Here is a 19,441-nt window from a genome sequence, read left to right as displayed (position 1 = left end):
CGCCAGCCCCGCGCGCGCCGCGCCCGCCCCGCGATCAGGCGGTGCCCGGGCAGCCCCGGCCGCGGCCCGCCCTGCGCGCGCCGTCCTGGGCCGCCAGCGCCCCCTGCTGCCCACGGGAGCGGCACCCGCCCGGGAACCCCCGGCTGCACCCCGGCACCCGCCCGGGAACCTCCCCCTGCACCCCGGCACCCGCCCGGGAACCTCCCCCTGCACCCCGGCACCCGCTCGGGAACCTCCCCCTGCACCCCGGCACCCGCCCGGGAACCTCCTCCTGCACCCTCGGCACTGCTCGGGAACCTCCCCCTGCACCCCCGGCACTGCTCGGGAACCCCCGGCTGCACCCCCGGTACCTGCCCGGGAACCCTCTACCCCCGGCACCCGCTCGGGAACCCCCGGCTGCACCCCGGCACCCGCTCGGGAACCCCCGGCTGCACCCCGGCACCCGCTCGGGAACCTCCCCCTGCACCGCCGGCACCCGCTCGGGAACCCCCGGCGGCACCCCCGGCACCCGCTCGGGAACCCCCGGCGGCACCGCCGGCACCCGCTCGGGAACCTCCTCCTGCACCCCGGTACCCGCTCGGGAACCCCCGGCCCCTGCTCGGGAACCTCCCCCTGCACCCCCGGCACCCGCTCGGGAACCCCCGGCGGCACCCCCGGCACCCGCTCGGGAACCTCCTCCTGCACCCTCGGCACCCGCTCGGGAACCTCCCCCTGCACCCCCGGTACCTGCCCGGGAACCCTGCACCCCCGGCACCGGCTCGGGAACCTCCGGTTGCACCGCCGGCACTGCTCGGGAACCTCCTCCTGACCTTCCTTACCTGCCTCGTACCTGCTCAGGTACCTTCTCCTTTATCCTGAGTACCTTCCCGGGGACTTGCTCAGGTTCCTTCTCCTGATCTTCGGTTCCTGCCCCGACACCTCCCTGCACCCCTGGCACCTGCCCTGGTACCTCTCCACAGGCACGGTCCCCGCCCTGCCGTGCCCCCGCCAGGGCAGCCGCGGTGCGGGCAGTGCCGGGGGCAGATCTGGATGAGCACACCATGTGTAAATGGTTGCTGACTGATCAAGCTGTCATTACCCCCATCCTCACACCCCTAACACCCTCTGTTTGACCAACAGAACCAGGAGACCACATCAGGGTTTTTACAAATGGACTTTCCTTGATGGTTTGTCAGTCATTCCAGCCTTTCAAAGTGCTGAAATACTGCCCTGGGTGGCCCAACCAGCCTAAAAGTTACATCAACTGTCCTCATGCAATTTTGGTTTTGTGGTGCCTGTTACGTGTGAATTTCAAAGCACTTGTGCAGGAAAATTAAACTGATCAAAACTGTGCAGTCAGGCCAAAGGAGAGCAAAAGACTGACTTGCACAAATTCACACCTCAGGTTTCTGCCTGTTCCTGGACAGATCCCACCAGAATGTTCCAGTGATGTGGTTCCAGCCCCTGCCTTCCCAGAGGAGGTGAAGCACGAGCAGAGGCTGCCCAAAAAGGCAGCAGGAATTCCTTCCTTGAAGAGCCTCAGAACTTCACAAGGCACTGAACAACTTGAATAACTTTGACCTCAGTCCTGCTCCAAAGAGGAGAGGAGACCAGAGGCTCCACAGGGCCTTTCCAACCTGAACTATACCTACGGTGAGGTAAATTGTCAGTATTGCAACATTCTCACCTTGTGGCAAGTAAAGATTTACATCTTACATATTTTAGCCACTTGAGCCATATTTCAGATCTTGACAATGGGGATAACTAATACACATTCAAAGGATGAAGTGACAGATTGTCTGGACTAGGCTGATGTCCTGGGGAAAACACCTGGAGTGTGTAAGGGACCCCAGTGTCCTCCTTGGGGACGCTCCACCCTAGGAGCCCTTTGGGCTCCCACTCTGCCAACAGTTCCACGGATACTCAACCCTGCTACTGGCAACAGCTCCGCTCAGAGACATCTTTTATAGATGTTTCAATATTTTAAAAATGAATCCCCCAAATTACAACACCTGAAAATATTGGAAGGCATATTTAGTGCATCATTGGCATCATCTTTATTGCAAGTCTCTCAGGTTTTGGTTACCTTGCCTGTTTTCAAGCATTTAAGTCACATCATAGTGAAAACCTAGTGTTAATACAATAACAAAACCTTTTACATAATAAAATAACTATTGATTCATCCATCCTTTATCAGAACAAGTAAAAAATACAACTGAAATACTAAGGCTATCACTGAAAAAGCAATTTACCAAGGTTTTCAGTAAAGCTTCCTATAAAAAATGTGTAATTAGCAGAAATGCTGGTTCTGCTCACTTATTTGAAAAATACACCAGAAAACTGTCCAACTATAAACAGAATTCAAATTCTACCAGTACCTGCTCAGTTCAACAGTGAGTACAGAATTTCTGTAGCAGTGAAAGATTTGCCTCCTCTGTGCAGCACTGTTTAACCATACATTCAGTGTTTTCTGTCACAGAGACATTTTTCTGCACGTGCAGCATATTCAACACGTGACAAAATATTCCACCTGCTTTAAACATTTCACTAATTAAGAGGAAACAGATTCAGACACAACAACATTAACAGCACTTTCAGACATAAAGTATTCATTTTAGCAATATATCCTTTTCTTACAAATATATTGAGCAAGCAACAAAAAGTTAACTCAATTGCATAGATCAAATGCTCAAGAAGGTTAAATTAAGTTCCAAATTAATGCAATTTTTACTGATAGAGATTTTGTTGCCTATGATAGCATTACTTAAATAAACTGTCAAGTTATGGTAAATTAACATTACAATGCATAACAATTCAGTCAGTTGTCACTGAAAAACAGGAGTCCAAGCCAACCTAAATTCTCCAAGGGCTGGAGTTGTTCTGGTAATACCTCACTGTTACAAAGGCTATTCTTGAACATTCTGCAACAAAGCACTCGCAGATGATGTTATTGATGTCCTTTGTGGGCTTTTTTCATCTATAAAATGGAGATAAAAGAGAAAATATCAAAATAAATGTTGCCTCAAACCACTGCACAATTACAGACCAGCTTTCTGTAGACAAAGACTTGTCACTTAATTGCTCCCATGGTCTCCAAAGCACAGGAGCAATGCTCCCTGTGTGAGGGATGCATGGATTTATCCCTGGGAAACTGCTGCAGAGGCTCTCACAGACCAGCATCAAAACAGAGGCTGAGCAGAGAGGAGACCAATTTCCTGATAAACACGGGGATTAATTCAGAGTCCTTAATGACACTCTCATTCTCTTTGTACCCTGTCAGGTGGCAGTGGTGGGTTCCAAGGCTCTCCAGTCTTTTCCCTACTTTAGTTCTCTCTCTCTCTCCAAGCACCAGCCCTGATGGAATTACAACAGAGGCCATTCTCATGGGCACTGCAGTGACACAAGGCACAATCCCATGGCTGCACACTCTGAAAGCCTGTCTTTATTTCTGCAAGTCAGCTCAGGGGCTAACGATGAAAACTCCCAGCATTTATCATCAATAGAAAATTCGGTGATGAGTACCTGCACCTGTAACCTGTAGTACTTCTTGGAAAGGTCAACGCTTGTCCGTCCTTTCTGGAAAGGGTAAGACCACAAAATCAAATTCCAGTGGTTGCCCATTTTTTGGACACCTTTCAAAAGGCAGTTGATTTCTTCAGTTGTGAAATCTTTTCGGACTCTTCTCTTGTTCAAAGGTTTCATGCTCATGGCCAGGGAACGCATTTCCTTGCCCTGCAAATAATTATTTTGTTGTCATAAAGAATTATGTAAATGTACATACTGTTTTGCACGTGGAAGTAACATATTACTGGCAATTCAACATTTAATATTTGTAAAGAAATGGTCCCACTGGCAAGGGAACAATGCTTCTCCAAGGCTTCTTCACTGTCACTACTTACTAAAATACAGTATTTTTCTGTGATCTTCGTTTCTGTTATGCCTACATAGTTTATTCTTTTAGCAGGTTTATTCCTTTAGGTTTCTATTACTTCCATACTGTGCAAATCTTCATCAATACAGAAAAAATCAGACCTTCAGATCCACCATTCTGAAAATATGTCAGCTGAAAAATGCTGGACTCAACTCAGGGCTAAATCAGTGTGACTGGAATAGAATCAACACAGGTATATTTTTTTAATAAGGTTCATTTTGCTACTGGGGTCCTGTAAAAGGTGACTAAAAAAGAAACTACACAATTCCTACTGCTTTTATTTGGCCATTTATAAACATGTCAGTGCATGCTTAGGCTTTGCATAACTAACCTCATCTTTGTCAAGTGACTGTGTGCAATTTTCTTTTAAATGCTGACATTTCTGGCTGCACATCTCTTTGACTCTCTGTCTCTTCTCGTTAGCATCTTGGGATTTTTGTAAAGCTACAAAATTGTGAACAAGGAGGCCACTTAGTCACTTTAAGCTAACTAAAATCTACTGAAAAACTGGATATAAAACTGTAAAGGAGCATTTATTCTAATGATTCTGAATATGTAAATGTTGCTTTGTTAGCAATATCTCATTCTCCTTAGATCTTTTCCTCATAATCCACATTAAGACATAGGGACTATTGATGAACCAGAAGCAAATAATAATATTATTAATGTTCAAGTTGATTTCTGTGACAGAAAGTGTAACAGTTTATTTTAATTCATAGCCATTTATCTCCTATAGCAAGGAGAGGTGCTTCTCTCAATGCCCTGACCTAAATCCAAATACTGATCTTTCAGTTGTGCATATCAGAGAATTCATTTTCTGATAATACTCACAGCTTTCATAAGCAGGTGTCAAGTTATAGCTGCTAGTCCACCTAGTATTTCTACTATGTTCATCTCGCTTTGAAGTATTAGGTTTGTCTTTTCTATTTGGAGTCAAAAGAATGCCTTAAAAAATAAACAATAAAAACCCAAACAATAAAACATTACACACCTTTATTAGAAAAAACCCAGATCATAAAACACAGGTTATGTTTTAGGAATTAAAATTTAAGCGAGAGCTATTTTTTGAGCCATACCACTAACCTGGTCTTGGAAGAAAGACTGGAAAATTCAGTTTACTTCAGCTTACAAGAAATGTGTACTTGCTAAAGTTAATATATTGTTCTAATGGGCTTTCAAGATGAAATACAGTTGCTTTGGTTGTTTTTTTTATGTTTTAAAATACCTTTGTGGCTTTCATAAGACGAATTACTCAATTACTGAATCTGATGGGGAAAATTGTAAACAAATTTTAAAATCAACCTACTAGCTTTTACTGGGCATTAATTAAATAAAATAACCATGTGAACAAGGCTTTTGGAAATAAGAGTACTCAAAATAAATTTTTGGTGGGAATTTCAAATTGAAATTTCAAATTTCAATTCTCATTTCAAAGAATTCATTCTTAAGGATTCCCCTTGTAACTGTTTATCACAAGCTCCAAGTCCTTAGCAGAGCTCCCAGCAGGAACAGAAATGAATCTAATGGAATAATATGATTGGAACTGCATAAGGAGTGGTGCTGAATCCAGGTTCAGGCAGCTAAGCTCTGCTCTGAGCCTGACTAAACCTCTCCATTTTAGAAAACAATGTCACAAAAAACTGAGAAATAGCAAATGCCATGGAAGTAACCCTGACAGGATTTGAAACAGGATCAATATAGCAAGTGCCAGATAACTTTGCAGGGAAATAATGTGCATTACACAATCTCATGATTATAGAGTATGCATTTCCTGGCCTAATAATTTACAGATTGTTCTCAGAATCTAGAGAAAAAAAAAAAAAAAGAAAATAATATTCTATTCACAGTCTCCCATGATAAAGTTCTGCAAATGAATTAACAGACAGTAAGGGCTTTTCACACTAGTTTCCTACCCAAGCCCTTACTTTGCAAGCTATCCTTCTTGCTCCTAAAAGTTGGTATTTCTTTATGCAGCCTGTCTTTCTTCACTGAGGCCAGCAGCATTTCTGGAAAATATAACATGAACACCAGTACAAATGCCAGTAAGTAATAACTGTTTAATTAATTCATTCTTTAAACCAGAAAAAAATATTGGATGTGCTTCTATTTAATTCATTAAGATCTCTAAGTAGCCTAGACCCATAAGTGTATCAGAAATGGTGTGGCCAGCAGGAGCAGGGAGGTCACTCTGCCCCTGCACTCTGCACTGGGGCAGGCACACCTCGAGTGCTGAGTCCAGTCTGGCCCCTCAGGGTGGGAAGGACGTTGAGACGCTCGAGAGCGTCCAGAGGAGGCAGCGAGGCTGGAGAGGGGCTGGAACACAAACCCTGAGAGGAACCCCTGAGGGAGCTGGGAATGGAATTGTCTACCTGGGGAGGTGGTGAGTCACCATCCCTGGATGCATTTAAAACAAGACTGGATGTGGCACTCAATGCCATGGTTTAGTTGAGGTGTTGGGGCATGGGTTGGACTCGATGATCTTAAAGGTCTCTTCCAACCCAGTCATTCTGTGATTCTGTGAATATTGAATGAAATTACTTTGGTCTGATGTCAGACATTTACTCACATATATTTCAACTTAATACATTCCTTTCTCTTAGGACTTGGCTATTTCTGGCAAATGTGAGAGTCTTATGAAAGCCTATAATGAGCATCTGTCACCATGGCAAGAAACACACAAAAACACTCCTTCGAAACAGGAGTGGCCAGTTCTGATCTCACTTAGTACAAATCATTGTAAATCAAATTCAATGAGTGAGTTTAAAACAGCAAAACAATCAGAAGCAAATAAACAAAAGCTCAGAATTTTAAATGCAATTCTAAAGCAACAGTTGTAAGTATTGAACACAAACTCCATACTCTGGTGAGTTGCAGATCTGTTGTTGTTACCAGCAGCCACCCTGCGGAGCTCCCCTCGGTATCTTTCTTCAGCCTCCAGAATGACTCTGTGGTGCTCACACCTATGCAGGCAACGCTGCAACATCTTGGTGAAGGTTTTGCTGTTCAAGGACAGTCCTCCTGCTGTACAACCTGGGAAAAATAGGATATTGCAGAAATAGCAATCACGGCTTCTAAAGGAGCCACCACAAAGTTCAGGGTTTTATTTTGCTCACTAGGATCAATTTGACTTCAGGTTTTCCATACTCATGGCATTCTTATGTGCCTTCTTGAAATACTTTGTATTTGTTCTCTTAAAAAAAAAATTGTTTTCAACATTTTGTGGGACTAAGTTATACTGCACTTCCACTCCAGAAGTACTGAGTGAGGCATGGATCCTCTAGAGAACTACAAATATTGGTGGGATGGGAAGACACAGGCCTCAGTTCCATTTGCACATTTATCCAGGAGCCAAAATATATATATTATGTGCTAAATATTTTATTTTTAAACTTTGTGTGGTTACAGTTACCTGTATTAATCTGAATCAATGGTAAATCTAGTTTAGGCATGAAGGGTCTCACAGGAAGCCTTGCTGTTCATTTTTGAGGACATTCCCTAGGGTAATTTATGGTTTAGATATCCTTGGATGCTCTCATGGTTAAGTTACATCAGCTGAAGAACTTGCGTGAGGAATCACAAGAAGGACACAAGTCCGTATCTGTAACATTCTGCCTTAAGATAAAGCAGTGCTAAAGCTCAGCTTGAATTTAGTTTGACAACTGGGATAAAAACAATGTTCAAACGTGGGTTATAGGCTGCTTTAGGGGTTCTTTTGTTTTCAGTGGGTTTTTATTTTGTTGGAGGTTTTTAAATAAAGCAACATTGGCTTGATTACAAAATCCACTCACAAATCCAGAGTACCAGCAGCATTCTCATGACCTACTGATGGAGCAGGCTGAGGAAGTAGAGCCTGGGGTAAGAGAGGGCTGTAGTCGTGGATTACCATGAAACTGCCTGCCTGTACTTCTCAGCAGTGAGAGAGAGAGAAGGGCTGCAGAACACTGAGGAGGTTTAGCAGGCGAATAAATGAGAGAAATGAGCAGGGAGGTGTTCTTCCTCCCTCTCTGAAGGAAGAGAAAGGAGGAAAACACCTGCTCAAGTATTCTTCCAATTATTCTTCTAATTAATTCAAGTTACTGTATGTTCTGTTTGTCAGCAAACCCACATTATTACATGGACCAAAACTGCAATTTTTCAGCTTCATTTCAATACTTTTCTTTTATATTTGAGGTAGAAAAAAGGAAGGGAAAGGGAAAGAGAAAGAGAAAGGAAAAGGCTGAGGTTTTGTTATTACGTAAGAGGTAATAGAAGAGATGTGTTACAATTTCTGTCAAGTAATCCACTTACTGCCCTGCTGACTCTTTAAGGCTTCTTTATGTACACTGGAAGGAAAGATCTAAGATAATACTTACCTAAACACCTTAAATCTGCCATTTTACGAGAGGAAGATATAGCTGAAGTACTTTTGACTCTCTCAGTTTTCTCTGAGCAGAATGAATGTTGACCTAAATGAGAGAGGAAAAAAAGTCACTAAGAAATATAACCTATCTTGCCATGGTAATCATGCATCAGCATAACTACATCCAACTGCATTTTCTATTTGTTGATTATTAAAGGATAATTAACATACCAGCAGAAATCCAAATGAAATATCTCAAGTTAAATGTCTCACATTCACATTTCTGTAATTCCAGAATAACCGTCTTCAATTCAATGCTTTTTCGTCACTCTCCCAAAGGATATTACTTCAACTTGAACATATCAAATGAAGCCAGTAAACCCATATTGCTTAACTAAGTCCTATAAACTTTATTTTTGTTTAGAATCAGGTGCTGAAAAATTGTAATGTATTGGAATAATACATATTCTCAGTTTAAACAGGTGTAACCTGGAGATCAGCTGGTCACCTGTAAAGCTCCCATTCTGGCAAATTCTAATCTAATGAATACTTAACAATATTATAAATTAACAGGAAAGTAAACAATGAATAAAGATTTAATTGAACTGATCCTAGTTCTCACATAAGGATTAATGCAAATCTGAAAAACTTTTCTCTTAAACACATGTTTATCATGTAGGAACAGCATCAGGCAAAAGTCACTCTCCCACGCAGGTTCTATCTCAGCCTTACTGGCACAGGACCGAACCTCCATTTTCTATTAGTGGCTTTCACTGCTCAGTACAGATTAAACACTAAACTAAATCTCTGGTGCGCTCATTAGTGCAGTTAAAATCAATTTAAAAAAACAAAGCTAAAATATGTATTAGAAGAAAAGTAGGATAAATGTTCTCCTAGTAAAATTGTGTACAATATAAAAATCCAACACAATGCAAACCAGTTGAAGGATATTACACATAAGGCACCTCTGTCATCTAATGAGACATAACAAGTGATAGAAAATAGTGATAAATGTACACAAAACTAATTAAAATCTCATTAAGAACAAAAGCTCAGAAACGAATATGTGTAGCTATTTGTACCTGATGTGCATGTCTGTTTCATATTTCTAACAGTCTCTGCTGGTTGTTTAAATAACTGTTCACTGGGAAGATCAAAATGTAAACAAATTAAAACCAATAAAACAATTTAAAAAATGTACATTTACCTGCAAATGAATACACACATTCCAAGGGCACAACAAAAACCCATATTAAAGAGAAAACTCTAAAAAAATTATTCTAATTTTCCCAAGTTACTGGACTTATGGCACCCAGCATGTAATCAGTGCATGTTAAAACCTGTTTCCCAGAGATCTGTGATTGGCATTCTGTGCAGTCTGTTCAGCAGGGAGTGCAGAGCTGTCACTGGTTTCCAGAGTAATTTGCAATGCAGATTCACATAAAGATTACCAAGCGCACATAAAGCTCTCACAAAGTCTTCAGAATACTGTACCCTTCACCATTTGCAGCAAATACTCTAAAAGGTAATTGGTCTTCTTCTTTCCTTAGACTCATTAACTTCTGTGCAACCAACACACTGCTATGATACCCTGATGGAGCATTTTTGTGTCCCTGACTCCCTCTGAAAGCCACGGGAGCAAGAAGCCTGATCCATGGTTACCTTCCAGGAACTCCTGTGTTCACACAAACACATATTCAAAACCAGATTTTTTATAAAAATTCATATTTTAAGAATTTTGTGCATCAGAGCCCAGAACAACGACTAAAGAAGCTGTGAAATTATGCTAACCAGTAGGAAAGCAAAATTTACCTGAATGTACCATGGAAAATATCCAGGCTCTTCATGATTTCTGTGGTAGTTGCAAAGTAACAATATAGTACCAGGAAACTGCACAGAGCAAGGTGCAGTCAGACACATAAAAAAGGCACAATAAAAATGTGGAACTCAAAAAGTCCAAAACAAAACATAACCCCCCCCCCAAATGTAGTTTTACTTATACTTTTCCATTGACTGTCTTCAGGGATATTCCAGATATAAACTCAAGAAAATGGAATCTGTATTTATCATTGCAAGTTAGGTATAAATAATTTTGGGTTTATCAATAGGAAAGATAAACACAAGCAGCAAAAGAGGAAAATCAGCATCTGTGTGAGAGCAACAAACAAGAGAACAGTTCCAAATAGGGCTGTTCCTTTCCCTTCCCATGCAGGGCAGCACTGGAACATGAGGGCAGAACAGCAGAGGTGCAGAAACCTTCCCCCCTACTTTGCAGACACTCCAGTTTAGTATTTTTCCAAGCAGTTCTCTACCTGTTGTTTCCCTAGTAAGTGCACATTACAAAAACCATTGTAGTTTTGTCCAAACCAACCGCTTAAATCTTGATCAGTGAGAACTTTGGGGCAAAAGCCATGGATGATTTTCAGCACTATGCTGAAGGCATTCAAATGTGCCCTGAAAGAGGCACACTGTACAACACCAGTACTCAGAGAGGAACAGCTTTACAATGACTGTAATCTTTGATCTGTGACCTCAAAAACAATTTCTGATGGGCCACCAAAGGGCTACATCTTTCCACTAGAAAAAGCACCCATAGTAAATTACAGATAATTTAAAAGCCTGTCAATCTGGAATGAGTAAAGAAAAGCAACTTAGTATTTCTGCTTAGGTGTAAAATTCTCACCCTGCCTGAAGACCAGACCGACTTTTTCCACAAGCAGTTTTCCCATTTGTATTGTGACTTTGAGGTACACTGTCTGTTTGCAGCTCAGTAACTAAACATGGAATGTTCCTCTGTTCAGTTTGTCTGGTAGAAGCTGCATCCATAGTGTTCACTGTTTCATTTTTTTGTGGAACAGAAGTTACAGATGGAGCAAGAACCCGATTATTCAACTTTGAGGTCAACTGTGGACAACAGACATCTTTCTGTGTTGCTTCTGTGTACTTCTTTGGATCAACAGGTTTCACTTCATGGGATTTTAATGCTTCAGAATTGGCTACTGAAGATTCATCTACAAATCCTTCTCCTTGCACTCTTTCCTGTATTGAAAAATACTGGTTAGTGACTGTGTGAGCTCCATAAAAATGCTAAATAAATCCAGTGCCATCACTAACTAGACAGTCTAACTCTGACAGTTAAGCAAATTCCAGAGAAGCTTCAGAAAACCCCCTGACTGAGCTGAGAGCCAGCAAGACAGCAATGCCACTGAAGGTGTTGAGGGGTACCTCCTAAGTGCTAATTTCAGGCTGAAGCATGGAATTTGCTACTAAGGCACTGCTAGAAAGTAACAGCCATCTAAACAACTCCTAAACTTGCTGTTCCAAACCCACAGATACATAGCAGCTCTAAAGCACAAGGAGAAAATGAAACAACTTTATCTCAGCTTATGTTCGCATTCTCCTTTATCATCTATCCCACAACAGCTGCACAACCCTGAGCATTTCATGCATGCAAATATTAAAATTATAGGTTTGAATGCCGAGCAATTAAAAATTAACTTCTTTTTCTATCTCATAGAAAATCTGGGGTTACAATAAACAAGAATACTTCATACAATACAGATGCCTCCATTCTCTGCACACCCGTAACTCAGTCTGATCTACAGTACTGATAAAAGTTGCAGGTTGTAGTTTCACACAAATCCAACATTTTTTCCTGGGTTTTTTCCTCACATGGAAATTATCTTAAGGATTTACTTTCACCTTCTCCTTTAATTCTGGAAAGATGTGGTTAGTTTTATACTATTTTGGTAAGTAGGCCAACCTCATTGTGCTGTTTTTCAATTGAGTTTATTCTGTGTAAAATTTCTTTTGCTTTCTTCCAGTAGTCTTGCAGACATCTTTTTTTGACTTGCACATCCAATTCTTCTGCATTCTTCACATTTAATGAGTTATCATATAATTTCAGAGACAACTGTTCAGCTTTATAAAATATAAAACAACATTAATATTTACAATTTTATCAAGTAGCATTTTAGAAGTATTTATTATATTTTAGTATGCTGACGGACAGCTCAAATAATTTAATGCAAAATAACAATTTTTATAAAACTTAGATTTATACATAAATGTTAACACAGTTGAAATATACTCTGCAGTTACAAGAGGTGAGCTTGCAACTATAGTTCCTATAAACTGTTTTCACAATGATGCTGTAAAAAAAAAAAAGCTTTTTCATTGAATTAACTCTGGGTTCTTCACCAGTATGAGTCCCTGCTTTTTTAAAAAAACAATCCCATATTAATGGACACTACAAATCTCCACACCTCATCAATCTTACACAAACATCTCAGTTGTGCCTGCAGCACAGAAATGTAGATACTGGTTTGTTTTTTCCTAATTAGCAACTGCACACCCTCCATGCTCTAGAGATTAGAGGACAAGGTCTCTCTGTTTCATGGGAAGGACTGTACACATAAGTAATAAAAAACTAAAACTGGGGACCTAAAAATACATCCTATTTTAGAAAAAAAAGATCAAGATTTCTTAATATTAGAAATTAATGCAGACACAGTGATTTTGGGCTTGATTATCTCCTGGTTTATTCTCTCCCTCTAGCGGTACATCCCTAGGAAGAGAGCATCCACTGGTGTTAAATGACAATGTTCGTATTTTCCACACAATTTATAGATGGGAAAGCTTTAAGAACTGGCCCTACACGGAGAGGTTCCAAATGCATTTTTGCAACATTGTTGGAATTTTTACTTCCCTTTTTTCTGCCTAAGTCAGTTCTTGATGACAAATAAGCAACTTTCTGTGCAGAAAACAAACATCTTTTGGAGTACACAGAATTACAAAGCCACCACAGTTAAAATCCCTTGTGGAATCAGCAGAACACAGAGATGGAGACAATCACTCTCATTTTTAAAGCAGTAACAGCAAGCTTACTCATTTGTCTGCAGTTCTGCAGCACAAAAGTGGCAGCTTTGATGAGTTCCTCGTCCTGAGATTCTGTCAACACCTGAATCATAAGTGGCAGACCATTCTTCTGAAGCAGCTCACACTGGTTCTCTTCTACAACAGGACAAGGTGAAGGAAAAGGTTTGGTTTCAGCCCCACACACCTTAACCTTACACTCATTTTAGGGGCCAGTACTGGCAGCTGTCTGCAAGTTTCTGTAGAAAGAGAGATTTTCATTGCAGACCCGAGCCTGCTGCAGTGACAGCAGGAGAGCTTTACATCCCACAGGATGATTTGACCAGAACTCCGATTGCTGTAAGAAAACTGAAGGATGACTAAGACAAATCATACAAAGGAATTCCAAGCTCATTTAATTGTGGCCTAAAACATTTGAATAATGACTCCTGTATTTCTTCTCTTCCATTACCTGCTCTTGGAGTAGATAGGTGACATTTCTGTGAGGTCTGAGATGCAGAAATATCAAAATCTCAAGGTTTATAATTAGCAAAATAAAATTAGTAGTTTAATCCTGGTCTGGCCAATCTGCTCCTCCTCATTTATTATGTAATTAGCTGAATTTTTATTGTGATCTTATTCACATATGTATTCATGTAACTGATAATTTGCTAAACATAGTTCTTTCTTCTTTAAACTTAATTTAAAAAAATTATTTTGACAGTGTTGACATTTTAGGAGAAACATTTTTTCTGTTGGTGTAATCATTCTTCTATTCAAAAGACATTTTCCATTAAGTCTTGTTTCACTAATTCTTACTGAAAAAATGTCTGTTCAAATAAATTTATGACCTATTGAGCTAATTACTGGACATGTTATTGGCACTCAGAGGATGAAAATCAACCAGGATTTTTGAACATAAGGCCTTTTTCTTGTTTATCTAAACATACATGAGAAAAACCAGAAGTACAAATGAATTTCCCTTTCTCTTTTCTTGCACTACCACAAAACACCAACTGAAGTGCTGTATTTGTACCAGATATGCTTGGACACGCCCTGAGGAACATGACAAAAACATTTCAGGGCTACCAACTGCTTCTGTGTCTTGAAACCAATGCACTGACATGGTTTTTACAAATAGTACTGGCCCTGCAAGCAGTGGACAGAAGCTGTATGTGCCAAGGACCATGAAGAAGAGAGCTCAAGAGAACTCATTTGCTGTGTCTGCATTGTAGTAGCTTTCAGGTCTGGATTAATTACTCCCTGGGACACCTAAGCCCAGCTCTCAATTCTTGCATATTTAGTCTACTTTTTCAAAGCTACTAAAGACACTTCCTGCTAACAACCTTGAAAATCTAAAGATGGAACATTATAGAAAACTTTTTGTCCAAATTCTGACATTGTATTATTTAATAGAACTCTCTCTTGTGTCCCAGCCTTGATGAAGTGACACCACTGGAGGAGTCAGTGGATGAGAATTTAGGAGAAGCTGACAGACAGGAAAGAGAAAAAGCAAATCTTACCACAAACTTCAGTACAGTGTCCAATTGTTAGAATAATACTGATTTTTTCTCCTGTGCTCAGTGTCTCATTGGACAGCAGCTTCAGCAGCTCTGACACAGTGTGATACTTTGCCAAGACAGCACCCATGGCAGCTGTTTGTGAAAATAATTGCAAGGAAAATAAACTAGATCATGAGTGAACAGGAACTATCCAAGGATCAAATCTGGGTGTTGAGGGAACTCTACAAACCCCTCAAAGCCTTGGGCCTGCTCAGCCCTGCCCTGCTCCATCTTTAACAGCTCAGATTACCCCCTGCCTCCTGCGCTGCTCCCAAATCCAGCCCTGCCCATCCTCCCAGCCTGTGCTCCATGGAGAGGAGGCAGAAGATCTGATGAATGAGGGCTTTGCACTGTGCAAGTTTTGGAGATCCCTGCTCAGTTTCTCCACGTCCTTTATCAGCTCCAGCATGGAGCCAGAGAGAGTGGAATGAGACAACAGAGTATCTGCCATAAAAAGAGCAGGGGGCAAGCCCTTCCTGGCACTGGCAACACCGCTGCTAGTCCATCCACGCTGAGGCCCAGTCCTGTCACACCCAACTGATCTGAAAATACCCTCACAACCGGGGCAGGTTTGCACTTTTGCTTTTAAACTTTTGGGAACTCCCATTTGAAGCTCTTATGGCAGAAGTGTGAGATACACCAGCCATGGCCACGGCACAGTTCATCAGGATCACAGGTTTCTGCAAACCTTCTGTGGAAAACACAAAACCTCATCAGGAGAGCAGCACCCAGCCAGCAAACCAGAGCAGAGTGTGCTGTGCAGAAACACCACATTCATTCAGCTCCACCTCTGAATGACTAAAGCTTCCTCAAGCTACACAATTCATTATTCAGGCATAGGCCTAACTCCAGGATCCAAACTGACTGGTCAAATCCAGGCCCAGAGCTCAGCTTTACTTGCCCAGCACGGGCTGGAGCGTCTTATTTTTAATTTTCAGTTGGGTTTAAATTTCATTGTATTTATTTCAGCAACAATGGGACAGTAATCCACCTCAGATGAACTGAATCACTCCCCACTTACAACTCTGAGTTTTAAAAACACTGCAACATCCACTGGGATGTATATAACTTAACTGCCTTTAAGCATTCATTTCTGCAACATTTCCACCAGCACAAGACTTTAAAAATTCCATTTTAAAATTACCATAGATCAAAAATGTCTTTCCACTCACAGTTAGTAGCAATACAGGCATCCAGAGTCTTTGTTACTACCACGGCAAGTTTCATGCTGGAGTCACTCAAACAAGAATCATGCATAAGCTCAAGGAGAACTTTGGCTAATGTATCCAATCCTCCAATAGAAACAAAATATTTCTGCACATATGCTTAGTGGAAAAAAGAAAAACAGTGATTTAATCGACAGAGTTTGCAAAGTATTTTAGCATTTCACTAAGTTAGTCCATCAGAGTTTTTCTGTGCATGTGTTAGGCATTACATTTCTTATACAACAGAAGCTGGAATTACATTAATCTCAAAAAATGCAGTAACTGCATATAAAATAGTTACAGGAAAACAAGACCCTAGTATGTGCACACAAATGGCAAACATCATGCCCGAGTTCTACCTAAGTCATTGTTTTCAGTCATGTAATAAGGACTTTAATTTAGACACACTTTTAATCAGAACAGCTCCAAATGGTTTTACTGACCCTATGAAATGTAACCAGATTGTGGCTATCTGTGGGCTTGAGCACAGCGTAGTGTAAGTAAAGATGGTGGAATACAGTGGTCAGAGTAAAAGTGGGAAGAACAGCAAATGACTTTGTAGGGATTGACAAGAAAGAAAAAACCATTGAGCTCTCTAATTAAACACCTTTAATCAAATGCAAAACTGTGTAAAGCTTGAGCTGCACTTACAGTTGTTTGCAACTGTGAGACCAAGAAATGAACAGATGGGACGAACTATCTCAGGCTCCGTGCAACTCTCCAGCCACTCTTTGGCATAGGGGAAAACGGAACAGCAAATGTTTTGATTATCTTCTGGAAAAGTAAAAACAAATTACCCCAAATCAAACAAAATTAAATCAACTTCAGCTGAACAGTAAAAAATGAAACCAAAGTGTTACCAATTTGGAGAATATCTTTGAACTTCTTTCACAATTTTCAGAGCAACACATACCATTCTGGGGGTTGTTGACACAGGCACAGAGAGTGCTGCACACTGAGGACCAGAGTTGATAGCAGGGATCAGTGTTTTCACCTGACAGATTCTTCTCAGACGTGGAGAGAGTTGTTCTGTTAAGGACAATGCAAACAAGTCCCAAATAGTCAAGGAAACATAGCTGCTAACCAGTCTATTCTTTGTCTGTTTGAATTGCAACCCGGTTTACCTGAATAACTGCAGCAGCAGGCTGATGCAGCCCGTGTCTCTGACATAGCTTTGCCCATTTTCTAAAAGAGAACACACAAAAAACTCCAGAGACAAATGCAATTGCAGACAAACTCTTAACATCAAGTTTAATTTACATACATACATTCATTCCCTTTCCTGAGCACATATCCTCCCCAGAAGGAAATAAAAAATCAGATCAACATATTGGTAAATAACCTTTCTATGCCTCTCTAGACACTCTCAGAAACAATGGGTTTGCATTTGCAAACAATCTTTTTAGAACTAAACCACATTCTGCTGTTTAGGAAATCCCAGTGAGCAATGACCTACTTCAACAATTCAGGTTCAGTTCCATGTAAACATTCATCTTTATAAATTAACTTCGCCAAAACATTGCTTAATGAATGTCCAAATCTGCTTATTGAATGTCCAGCTGCTTAATAACTGTTCCAAATTTTGGATTGCAGACTGGCAAATAGAAAAGGAGTCTTGTTGTAACACAGAAAAAAAACCAACTTACTATTATTTGACACCAGTACTAAGATGACATAAACAGACATTCTTTTCAAGTTCACACCAGAATCCTTTTTAATTAAAAATAAAATGAGGTCTTCAAACAATGCAGAAGTACACAAAGTCTGTTGACAATACACTGAAAACAGAAAGTGAAAAGCATTAAGTCCTAAAGTAAGCCACTCATCATCCTAAATTATTAAGTCTCAGTTGTGGCCAGTATGTGGGGAGCAGAGACAGGGCAGGACTATGAAGTGCCTGAGGGCTTCCCCCTGCAGTGAGTTCTGCACCAAGCAGGACCCTGGCAAGCTTTGGAACAATCCAGGAGTTATTGAACACTTGCTGCTGAGGGAGAGGGGGAGTGCAGGTGTCTGGTAACTTAAAGACACCCTGTGTGCACAAGTCAGCAAGGCACTGATCAAATCTGGGCATGGACAGGGCAACTGGGGCACCCTCACTGCCCTTGCTCCAACTGACAAACTTGTCATCGCATTTTGTGAGACCAAAAGAAAATGGAGACAAAGCAGGAGCACAAGTAATGACAGCGGGCCATAGCACACTCAGAAATAGAAAGAATATTATTTTTATTACCATTACTCTCTATAATAATCCCCAATGTAAATAAAGCTGCTTCCTTTACGATGCAATGAGCACTCGACTTGGCAAGGTCATTTATAAACATCAAACCACCAATTTCTCGAAAGTATTCGCTCGCTTCACCTACAAAAGGAAAAAAGAACAGAAACTTTTCCTTCTGTTTCTCTGCAAAATGAAAGGCTTCTAAGATTTTCCAACATCTCAAGCCTCATGTCCTTTAGATATTTTTGCAGTGGCCACCAGTCCTTGGCACATATGGTGAACAGAAATGACTGCATTGTTTCTAAGAAAAGGCCTTTCTTACTGTTTTGTTGGCAAATGGAATAGATAGTGATCAAAGCCTCCTTCTGAGACAGAGGGCAGTCCATCTGATATTTAAGGCATTCAAGCAGTAAGTTCAGATCTGTTTTCATATCTAGGAGCAAACACAAAAAACTTCATTAAAGTTGGTATATTTTCTATATCTTAATCTAGTCAGTATTAGAATAAGCCTGTCCAAAATGCAGTATGTATATGTATTTTAAAAAAGGGGGAAAAGTGAGCCAAAATGGAGTTACATCGCTTCTATTCAGCCACAAACAACAAACCTAGAAATATTTCTGTCCATAGTTTATTTGAGCATGATTTCCTTTGCAGAGTAACAGCCTCCTTTTAATATTTCTGGCCAAGAATTACTAGTAATTCTTACTAAGTCTGATGTAAACTACTAAATATTAAATTCATAATTGCAAGGTGCATTAAGGGTAAATAATACAGAGCCGTTCAAGTATTCAGAGTGCAAATAAAATTCAGAGTGCAGTTGAAAATCTATGGAGTAGTAAGGAAAGAGTCCAAGAGCACAAGGCTGCTCTGTGGTACTGAGGTACAGGGGACATAAACCACGCAGCACAGCAGCAGAGCCCTCAGTCAGGTGGTTGGAGACATAACACAAAATATTCTCTGGACACCTACAAACAGCCCTAGGTGGGTAAACAGACCTGGAAAATCTGTTCTTAGTCTCTGGGGTATTATTGAAAGACTTACTTGATAATTATTTCTAACAGTGACAGAAGGTGTTGCTGTACTGTAAACCCTTACAAGGTTTGAGGGTTCTTAAAGAAGTTAAAATATAATAAAAATGTGGATAAATATTAGCAAATTTTAATTTAAAAAAGGGACTTTGTGGTGGTGTGTTTTACTATGTGTGTAGGTTTGGCATTGGATTTACCCTTTGCATATCCAATACAGTATCCAAAATTTGGCAACTAGGAGAAAGCACGTTTTCCCAACTGCTCACCACCCCACAAAAAGGCCTGTCACTAAAGTCTACTAAAACTTTATAAAATTGATGCAGAT

At 40.7% G+C, this 19,441-nt stretch overlaps 1 protein-coding gene across 1 annotated transcript; it reads right to left on the bottom strand.

The window, feature by feature from the left end:
* Window positions 1-34: 34 nt before the first annotated feature.
* TERB1 (telomere repeat binding bouquet formation protein 1) lies at window positions 35-18,519 on the bottom strand (the record flags this gene model as incomplete). The annotated part of the gene is made up of 22 exons (XM_084215307.1): window positions 35-175; window positions 574-739; window positions 863-1,025; window positions 2,438-2,468; window positions 3,502-3,711; window positions 4,242-4,354; window positions 4,742-4,855; window positions 5,836-5,963; window positions 6,763-6,940; window positions 8,263-8,355; window positions 10,072-10,139; window positions 10,933-11,288; window positions 12,013-12,170; window positions 13,137-13,262; window positions 14,627-14,758; window positions 15,838-15,990; window positions 16,522-16,644; window positions 16,784-16,899; window positions 16,995-17,055; window positions 17,517-17,648; window positions 18,101-18,229; window positions 18,411-18,519. 22 exons carry the CDS (start codon window positions 18,517-18,519, stop codon window positions 35-37), a joined length of 3,000 nt encoding a protein of 999 aa, XP_084071433.1.
* Between the last annotated feature and the right edge of the window lie 922 nt (window positions 18,520-19,441).

This window comes from Fringilla coelebs, assembly GCF_963513975.1.
Source record: "Fringilla coelebs genome assembly, chromosome: 14".
Classification (NCBI taxonomy): Eukaryota; Metazoa; Chordata; class Aves; order Passeriformes; family Fringillidae; genus Fringilla; species Fringilla coelebs.
Note: the sequence above shows the minus strand (reverse complement) of the source record. Positions and strands in the feature narration are given on the sequence as shown.